This window comes from Opisthorchis viverrini (assembly GCF_000715545.1).
Source record: "Opisthorchis viverrini unplaced genomic scaffold opera_v5_465, whole genome shotgun sequence".
NCBI lineage: Eukaryota > Metazoa > Platyhelminthes > Trematoda > Opisthorchiida > Opisthorchiidae > Opisthorchis > Opisthorchis viverrini.
The window spans coordinates 55,032-65,915 of NW_008752129.1; the positions used below are offsets into that span (position 1 = coordinate 55,032).

Consider the following 10,884-nt stretch of genomic DNA (forward strand, 5'->3'; position numbering starts at 1 on the left):
GACGGATGACCGTTATCATGGACAAATCGGACTACGTAGACAAAGCAAAAGCTCTGCTCAACGACACTACCACGTATCGCCGTCTGGAGGTTGGTCAAACTAAAAAACTTGCGAGCGAAATCAACAAGAGCCTGCAGCGACTGAAGGACCTCCAAAAGATCACAACCGAAGGATATTGGCGAATGAGAGCCAGAGAATCCACTACCCCACACTTCTACGGACTCCCGAAAGTACACACTGAGACCACACCACTAAGGCCAATTGTGTCACTCCCAGGCGCAAAGGAACTGTGGAGGAAGGTCAAGTATCTCATCAATGAATCGCAATACTCATTCAAAAACGCACAACAGTTCTTGGATAAACCAAAGAATGTGACAATAGAAGAGGACGAAACAATGGTCTCATTTGATGTCAGCTCACTGTTCACATCAGTGGACCTTCACTCCTCTAAGGACCTCTAAGGAAGGAAGACATATGTGAATTGCTCAGCCTCTGTTTGACCACGTACTTCGAATTCAACGGTGAATACTACGAACAATTGAAAAGAGCACCAATGGGTTCCCCAATTTCAGGGTTCATCGCCGAGATTGCAATGCAAAAGCTGGAGAGGACCGTGTTGCCGGACATCAACCCGAAGCTTTGGGTACGTTATGTAGACGACACCTTTGTCATCATCAAGAAGAGAGAACTACAACGAGCAATCCAATTGATAAACAGTGTCTCCGATGACATCAAGTTCACGATGGAAGAAGAAAACAACAACAAGCTGGCGGTTTTAAACGTCCTCGTGTTAAAATACAAACTGTAAATTTTTACGATGCTGAACAGTATGCCTCCAATTTGTCTTTTCAATGTGCATGAAACAGTCTAGCTTCCATACACCTGTTAGTTCTACTCTCAGGCTGTTCAACCATGAAATAATTTTGCTTTGAGAAGTGTCTGGAATAAAGTTTAACTAAAGACTTTTGGCAGCTAGCTCAGGATTTCTTTCAGACACTCACTGACAATCAACTTATTCTAACGTTTTCCAGTTGTACTTATCTGGGTTTTATTCAGGCAGCACTGTAAGAAACTCAGAAAGTCAAAGTCAAATGCTTGCATAACTGTTCACGAATGGGGTTTTGGATAGTTTAATCATGAATAAGTTTTACATCTCTAGGGATGACATTAATTTTGTAAGCCTAATTATATCCGCTATTAAAGATTTAGTCCGCCGGATCTGGTATACCGGAATGTTTATCAAAAACTGCCTGTCCATAACCTGTCGAACAGTTCTTACGGGATGTCCGTCGAGGACATTTTCCCCCAACACTTAATTACAAAAATAATTCCCATTTCATTCAACCACTTTCTATTTTGGAAATTATTCGAACTGGTAATCTCACAAATATAAAACCAAGGTACATTTTACACATTACAAATCTTTCCATCATTCCAGTTACCAGTGAAATTTGCACCCTTTATATTTTCAACGTTACCAATTGGGTAACCAGTTTTCGATTTCATTATTTGTTCGTCATTTACTTCGCTATTTCAAACTGAAATCTGCAGGTGTACTCAGAAGCCCATTGGTATTCAGTTATTTGTTGATCAATATGACCCCCTCTGAAGTAGGTCAGTAAGCATAATCTGCCTGTCTGACAGGACAATGCGCCTAATCGGTCAACATATTCGAGATGACGTGAGCAGTTCGATCAAGTAACGTCTGTCAAGAATGCTCCATTTGCAAATGCACATTGGCCGTTACTTAACACTCCAACTATTAGACTGGACAAGGAAGTAACTTGAGAAACTTAGAGGGTGCTAGTTGTTTGGGGGCGAATAATGTAATCACTGATTTATCAGCGAGTTTTCCATTTGGTCGACATAACCATGAAGAGCAACGAACAGACTACATGCGAACTTTAAGGACAGCATCGATGACATTAAGGTAGTGAGGTTTGGCATGCGAAGTCCAGTAAGATTTCCGTGCAAAAATGAAGGCCTCATAGTTGACGCCCATTAAAGTCCTTGTACATTTCAAAGGTGTGCTGTCTTGAAGGCTATTGCGCGTTATTGCGCGGAGAAGCTACTCCAATGTGCAATGACGTTTATGTAACCCACGAAGCCTTTTCAGTGTGCGTCAGCAATGGGATTTTCTCAAGGCGATTGCTGATAGTTCGGCCAAAATCGACTAAGTCACACAAAAGAGGATGTGGTTTTAGACTACAAACGTTACTGCGCAGACTACTAGTATCCTAACTGTATAATTATGATCCCGCCACCGACTTTCAGGTATACGCCTGCTCTTATTTTTTAGATGTCTGAGTATTGGTGTTCCTCGATAAACAGTTAGCAATTAGTGATTGATCACAACACATTTGTGTGGTGTTTCTGGAGTTTATTTATGCCAGACTTTTGATGTTGTCGCATTTCGTGCGCATTTTAGCTCATTTGCATCACCAATGACTACGATTATTCACTGAACCAAGAGAGACAACTACTCCATAACAAAACTACGACGAAAACCTAGCTTCCATTTGCTACTGGTTGTAACATTCACCATGTCCAAAATTTTAAAAAATGCATGGACGGTCTAATGTTTAAATAGAGGCGTTTTCTGTGCTGGTTTTCCGGTGCTTTTGTCCCCGTGTGCAAATAAATGTGGATTGTCAACGAGTTATAATGAATGTAACGTAAAAAAATCATGACTGTTTAAAATTTTTCACTGGGAAGTAGTCTCAAATCCTTTGAAAATGCTTCGTTAATAATTGCTGCTCTTCTCGGGACAAAATACCTATTATTTTTTGTATTCAAACATTAAATATATCCGGCGCCTACCTGTCATTTTGCTCGCTGCAGAAGGCAATTATTATTACATCTTTGTGAAAAACATTTCTGGCTTTTACTAATGGACGCATATGAAAATTATTCATGATACTATGAATTTGTCTGGATCAAATAAAACTACACGTTTTGCCGTCGGCCTGCATTAATCCATTGTATTTATGAACCAGTTACAACTAGTTTCCCACTCACTTACAGGCGTACCCACTGAAAGTAAGTATTGCTGTATTGCCTTCACACTTCACCTTCCACCTGCAGATCAGCTGAAAAATTTACAATCCTGGTGGGCAATCTACATGAGCTACGCTTATCACTCGATCTAACTGTAACATTCTCCTCCGTCCTTACCTTACGTGACCTATTCTGTTGATTACCAAGTAATACTCCCTTCGATCCTCAGAGATTCCAGTAAATGCCTGGCCAGTAAAACATCAGCTCATCAGGAATTAAACGAATGTCCCTAATGATGCAAGTTGGCACAGACACTTTATTTCTTATGTTACGTTTCTTCCTAAGATCGCTTATCAGACTTAAATATCCACTTGAATAAAGATTAATTAAGCAATGACTGGCGGTCGCAATCTGCCACCTGATTTCAAGCGGAATAGCATGCCGACATTTACGTAATTTTCGGTAAGTTTGGTGGATCTCCACTGAAGTAGTACGCAGATTCCATCACCCTCTTACCGACGAGATTCAGGCGTGATGTTGTCGATGGCCACGCTCTCGACTTCAAACGCTACTTTGCAATTGGCGTGTATCCCGAGTGTTTCATCTGTGTTTTGGGATACACATTCGTTAACACTAAATTTGTGAAAAATCAGAGTTGCCATAAGAGTTGAATTATTTAGTTATACAAGGCAACAAAAGAACACCTCCTGCTGGTTAACAAATACTTCGTTAAAAACTGTCGCTCAGAGCGTTTAACATACAGGCAGGCGTTTTTCAATCAGTGTCATTATGTGACATCAGGTTATATTTAACCCCTTCCATCCGACAAAACGTTGTATTAACTTATATGAACAACGACCAGTGACAGTTTTATTCATGTTATGTGTCCACTAATTACAGCAGCAAAAAGATACTCCAGTGACCACTGGTTTGTAATGAAAACTTACTATGTGAGGAAAATTTTAAAAAACTTCCGGTTTCTTGCGACTGAAAGCCCGGTTTTGCTTATGCACAGAAATTGGTATATTGTACCGGGGTTTAATACTGTTCGTGTTTGAAGTAGCATTGTTGGCCGGGAGGTGGTAGACTTGAGACTTCCTAGTGTATTCCGAGTGGCACCGGGTGGATAAATGAGACACCTGTGCAGTAAGTCCTTGCTACTGAGCATCGACTGGCCAGCTTACAATGCAAAATATCTGTTTTATTCATACAAATCTGCCTGCCCTACCAACAAGTTACAATAAATTGATTACCTTAAGCTCGCCCCTGGTCAGGGTCTTATATTCTTACGTGGACGTACAATTTGAGTGTAGTCTTTGCTGTAATATTAGTGTAATACTGATGTAATATTACAGTAATTTTGACGTCAGCACGCGATCGCAAGCCTCCTGCATATGATAATTTTATTTTCAATTTGAAGAGACAGTCAACAAAGGCTTGGTGATCATTTGGTTTTCAGTGATGCACAGGTGTACAAATTAGCCACATTGAGGAAGATAACTCACTTAACCGGCTTGCAGTAAATGAATAGTTTCACAACACAGCTTGTACCGTCGTTTAAGCTCGATTGACCAAAAGATGCACAAATGTGATGAATTTTGACCTTAAATCTTTCTGAAAAATTCATCACAAATGTTTGGGTTTTTAAATAAAAAGCAGGAGCAGCTCTTTGTAGGGGTGGCCTGGAGCTCGTAGCGAATATATTCGCCTTTAAACTGCCGAAAGTAAGTTGACAAATAAGGCAAAACAAGGAGCGTTATCAATGAATCGTTAGATCACGATTATGACTAAGGGTGTACTCAAATCCTATTCTAAATTTTTCAGCTAATATTTTTCAGCCATACTAGCAGCAGTAGGTTATGCGTATCCGATTTAACCTGGGCTGATGTATGCGGGGCTGGTAAGGTTTCAAGGGGTAGATATCCAAGATGAACTGCGCAAAAGATAGGCAAATAAAGCTAGAATATTCCAAAGATTAATTCAGGAAAAGTTGAATTCTAGAGCGGCAGGCAGAAAATTGTCATCCTACGGCTGTGATGCACACACCTGCGCACTCGGTACTAAGCTGATACTTTCATCCTGACAAACGGAAATGAAAGTTTTGATGTGAGTACTACACAAGTCATCTGCACAAGTCATCTGATCGCCCGTTGTACACTGGATACATTTATATGACGTTCAACAGTGCAATTTCGGAAGGAAAAGTGTAATTTGTATCTATTCGGACCCTGGAGCAAGGCCTGGAATTTTAGTCTGGCAGAACAGAATAACTCTAAGCATTCGTGTCACACCTGCTATCCAAACTTTCTGACTGAAAAAGAAACAATGAAGCCATTGTGATCATCGCGTTCCCCTAACCTAACCAACTTCTTCTTACAGAACAGTTAAACCTTAAGGACATCTCACTAACCAATACTAAGGGTCAGTTATGGGGAAACTGGTGAGCACTCAAGACTCGGGGTTTCATTCCCGACCTTGTTGTACATCGTTACAAAACGAACATTTGAGCCTCACTTACCTAATAATATTGGGGCTGTAAACACAATCCGTGACGGGAAACATGTACATTTTATTTTTAAAGTAGTGGTGCAGTTCCAAGTTTGAATTACGTTGACAGGCGAACAGCTATGCAAAAACATTTGTTTGTACGAGCGTCCGGATAATCCTGAAGAAGGTAACGTCTGAACACAGGAAATTCGCACACCCGTACAACTAATAGCGCAGTTGTTTCGAAATCAGAGAACCACATGCACCAACCCACATTACACTTATCAAAATGTTTCATCGCTTTTTGACATTCTCGATGCATTTAATGGCCATAATGCAGTAAATTATTAGTCAACACAAACTTTTCAGTCAGGACACGATCGGCTAACACAATCAATGATCAACAAACGTGGACCGATTTTCGCCTAGCTTATTAGATAGGTTTAGACGCAGTCAAAATTGACAAATTGCCCGCTTTTATCTAAAAACACGTATTACTTTTGTATTGCACTACTCATACGTTTGCTGAAACCTCGTCGACAGAGAACCGGGTTCGCTCTGCTTTGGGCTCATGGGGTGGGCGGACTCCTCGAGTCTCTTTATCTTATCTGATTTAAAAAAACGGACATTGCTCAATATCACTGCGTCAATGTGCTTGAGGACGGAAAAGTCCGCAACATACATAGGTAACATAGTAATATTTTTACTCGTTTTGAAGCTGTTAGTTGTAGTGTCACTCATTTGACAGCGTCGCATAAAGATGCTGTTTTATTTATACCGCTGCTGCTTCAGTTTTATTTCGTACACACAAATAAATTTATGTATCAAGTGCTTCGTCGCCTTACGGTGGCCCGTGAGATGCTGACCCGAGAGCAGCAAGCGGGTAGATATCCAAGATGAACTGCGCAAAAGATAGGCAAATAAAGCTAGAATATTCCAAAGATTAATTCAGGAAAAGTTGAATTCTAGAGCGGCAGGCAGAAAATTGTCATCCTACGGCTGTGATGCACACACCTGCGCACTCGGTACTAAGCTGATACTTTCATCCTGACAAACGGAAATGAAAGTTTTGATGTGAGTACTACACAAGTCATCTGCACAAGTCATCTGATCGCCCGTTGTACACTGGATACATTTATATGACGTTCAACAGTGCAATTTCGGAAGGAAAAGTGTAATTTGTATCTATTCGGACCCTGGAGCAAGGCCTGGAATTTTAGTCTGGCAGAACAGAATAACTCTAAGCATTCGTGTCACACCTGCTATCCAAACTTTCTGACTGAAAAAGAAACAATGAAGCCATTGTGATCATCGCGTTCCCCTAACCTAACCAACTTCTTCTTACAGAACAGTTAAACCTTAAGGACATCTCACTAACCAATACTAAGGGTCAGTTATGGGGAAACTGGTGAGCACTCAAGACTCGGGGTTTCATTCCCGACCTTGTTGTACATCGTTACAAAACGAACATTTGAGCCTCACTTACCTAATAATATTGGGGCTGTAAACACAATCCGTGACGGGAAACATGTACATTTTATTTTTAAAGTAGTGGTGCAGTTCCAAGTTTGAATTACGTTGACAGGCGAACAGCTATGCAAAAACATTTGTTTGTACGAGCGTCCGGATAATCCTGAAGAAGGTAACGTCTGAACACAGGAAATTCGCACACCCGTACAACTAATAGCGCAGTTGTTTCGAAATCAGAGAACCACATGCACCAACCCACATTACACTTATCAAAATGTTTCATCGCTTTTTGACATTCTCGATGCATTTAATGGCCATAATGCAGTAAATTATTAGTCAACACAAACTTTTCAGTCAGGACACGATCGGCTAACACAATCAATGATCAACAAACGTGGACCGATTTTCGCCTAGCTTATTAGATAGGTTTAGACGCAGTCAAAATTGACAAATTGCCCGCTTTTATCTAAAAACACGTATTACTTTTGTATTGCACTACTCATACGTTTGCTGAAACCTCGTCGACAGAGAACCGGGTTCGCTCTGCTTTGGGCTCATGGGGTGGGCGGACTCCTCGAGTCTCTTTATCTTATCTGATTTAAAAAAACGGACATTGCTCAATATCACTGCGTCAATGTGCTTGAGGACGGAAAAGTCCGCAACATACATAGGTAACATAGTAATATTTTTACTCGTTTTGAAGCTGTTAGTTGTAGTGTCACTCATTTGACAGCGTCGCATAAAGATGCTGTTTTATTTATACCGCTGCTGCTTCAGTTTTATTTCGTACACACAAATAAATTTATGTATCAATTTGTAGGCAGCCGTTGTGTACGGATGTGACGCGTTTACATTTTAGTAACCTTGTATCTTTGAAACATCAGTTAAAACGCAACGCTAGAATACTGATTTAGAATGCTGATTTATCTTTTAGAAGTTGTAAAAATTTTGTCTAAAATTCGTGTCTTCCCACTAAAACCGACATAATTATGTTCAGATTTGCTTAGGGGAGAAACTCAGAAGCCTGAAAACCAGTGATATTGTCCTACAGACAATTCTCTTGTGCGACCACCAGTTGCTTATTGGCGTAAGGCTAGAATATGGTGATGAAATTCTGACACGTTCATAGCGTTTATTCTTTCTATCACTATCTTGAGATAGCAACACACATTGCGCAACGAGGTGCGGACGAATATACTAATTTTTAGGGTATTATTCCGCGGTGAATTACTGCATCGTGTGACTTGTTTAGCGTTTTCAAGCCCGTGCTTTAGTATATTTCCCTGGTAACGATAAAGTTTAAGAAGAAAAATCTCACTGTTGTGGGAAATATAAATAACACGGTTAATACATAAAAGTACGCATTACACCTATTTGATCAACCACAATTTCTAAAACAAAATGTTGGCGGTTCAAATTTGCACGAGCAACCCATAATATTTAGACGCAAGAATTTGCTATCCCAGTTCACAAGGAGCTCAGCAAGCCCGAATCTAGTGGGGTTATGTAAAGATGTATAATATTTCCATGTGTTGGTTGTATTCGTACCGAAAAATGTATGCCCGTAACGCACCATTTATTCAGTGACGGGAGTGGACAATTTACCACAAAAAAACACAAAATACCCCTTGTTTTTTCATTTGTGTTGTGAAGAAGATGATTAGTGTTCTATTCCTATTCCTCTTCATCTAATTTAAAGTACAAGATTTAGAACGGAAAGCCAGGATTACAGTCACTTTTGAGTGTGGATTTTTGTCTCATTTTCCATCAAACTAGAAAGAATTTTGGCTGCATACCCGCCAAAAAACTTTAACCGGTCTTCCTTTTTTGCAAATATGAAATATAAAAAGCTCCAACATCGGTGGTTTATCGCCTTTAATCGCACTTGGTCACCTAGTGGAAATTTTAAACAACGCTAAAGCACAATATCCAAACCACCGGATTATCTCATACTATTTGGCTAATCCAAGCCAATCTGTGATCCTTGTGATATGATGTGTTCGCATCGGATGCTCTTAAAAGCGGTAACATTGATCAAACGAATCATTGGAATAATATGTTTTGGTTCTTGATGTGAGTGTATCTTCCTGTACCTGGAGTAAACGTTTGATTTATATTTCAATATCGAAATATTCGGTTTTCTGTTGAACATTCAGTTCTGGTTTAAACATAAAGGTCCTCAACACTGAAAATATTTCATAATCGTCGGATAGTGTTGGTGGCATGTAGATGAGGCATTTTAGTTTAGCATTTTCATATTCGTTCAAAGAATTCACAAATTACAAGCCAGAATTTAGGGAGCACTAAAACGTTTTCTACAAAACTCTAGAGAAATTACGTACTACTTTTTCTTGTTTGTCATCTTCTGGAGGGTTGCTTTTACTTCTCAGACTATTCCGAAATCAGATATGCTTAAAAGTGATAGGTGTGATAATAACGAAGACAAAGACAGTCTAAAAGCTACAAAATTATTCTTCTCCCCGCATTAAGCCAAGTAGGGAGTGATTACGACGTTGTGTGCCATGGAATGTTGACACTACGTTACGGCAAGCAGAAAAGCAAGCACCTCCTGCCTGAGACGTTCAAAAGCTATTCGTAGGACAAGATGGCACATATATTCAACGGTTTCCTTCCTTCTGAATTTCTAAGAACTCATCCGAAAGAAATGGCAAATTAACGAAAGACATTTCATACGTTATAGTCCTTGTCATTGGTCTCCGGTAACACTGAAGGAAATTTGATAAGACACGATGAATAAACGACTTTTATAATTCCGGCAATATCTTTGGCCTAATAAAAGCGATCCAGCTTACTATTGGCAAGTGCATTCAGATAGGGAAGAAAACCTACAAAACACCTACATTATCATCATCATGCTAAAAATGTGTGCGAAATTATACGGACGAACAGAAAAGATCCGTGAGCCATATGTTTTATACTAAAACACAGCAGCATTTGTTGTTATGTCAGATTTGGGAAGACACTGGGCACAGACATTGTCCAAGACAATATGCTTGAGGTCAAGCACAATTGAAAGACCTCTGCTTACTCGACAATAGATTTTTTCTCCCCACATTATGTGGTGTATTGAATGATGGCAACGTTGTGTGCCATGGAAGGTTGACACTGGTAATGTGGTGAAATATTGGTAGCTCCGGTGGGTATATTGGTTGTTGATCAGATGGCTGTTGATCTGTTCGCCGAGCTTGGCAATTGGCTTGCAAACGCTTCGTCACCATACGAGGAGACATCATCAGTGCGCAGTTAGGTGGGTACTTCTTCCTCGCCTGCGTGTGTTTATATCAGTCAAAGACTATCTATTATCTTCTGACGTGATTGGCTACCTGAAGTGTAGTGAATCTATTGGTCCGTTTATGATCCTTGTTGCGTTGTGGTCTGTGTTCCTTTGTGTTGATTTGTTATCCCAACGGCTTCTAATTGTAGTAGCTTGTTCTCTCTGGCCTTGATTCGCATTGCGTTGTGGTCTGCCGTTCTCGAGTTTGATTGGTTGCTTGTACCGCTCTATTTCCTCCACCGTGGCGGTTAGTGTCCGTGCGTCCGCCGGTTGATTTGGTGCCTTGATTGGGCGCCTCCTCCAATCCAATTGGTGTCAGTTTGAATGACGCTTTCTTCCTTCTTGTATGAGTTCCTCATATGGTCGCGTTTGCAGCTCTAAGTTCTGTGGTTCTGGCGTTCTCTCGCTCTCAGTGGCTGGTAAATTAGATCAATTTCGATGTGTTTGTTGATGGCTTCTTCGGTGAAGCACCACGTCTCCATAAATTCGCGTTCTCGTTTTGTTCTTGCTTGAGCCATTATGCAAACGCCGTTCCAGTCGAACTCGTGTCCTTCTTGGTCCTTGTGTGTGGAGATGAGGGAAAATTGATCGTGTCTTATAGTGGCGAGGGCGTTTTTTTTTTTTTTTTGGGGGGG

The 10,884-nt window shown here is 40.4% G+C and overlaps 1 protein-coding gene across 1 annotated transcript in view; it reads left to right on the forward strand.

The window, feature by feature from the left end:
• Positions 1-553: 553 nt before the first annotated feature.
• T265_11267 (hypothetical protein) overlaps positions 554-10,884 on the forward strand; it is a gene marked incomplete at both ends in the record, with an annotated part of 37,224 nt that continues 26,893 nt past the window's right edge. The window contains one exon of the mRNA XM_009177877.1: positions 554-804. Within this exon, the coding sequence (XP_009176141.1) occupies positions 554-804 (251 nt within the window). The remainder of the gene's footprint in view (positions 805-10,884) is intronic.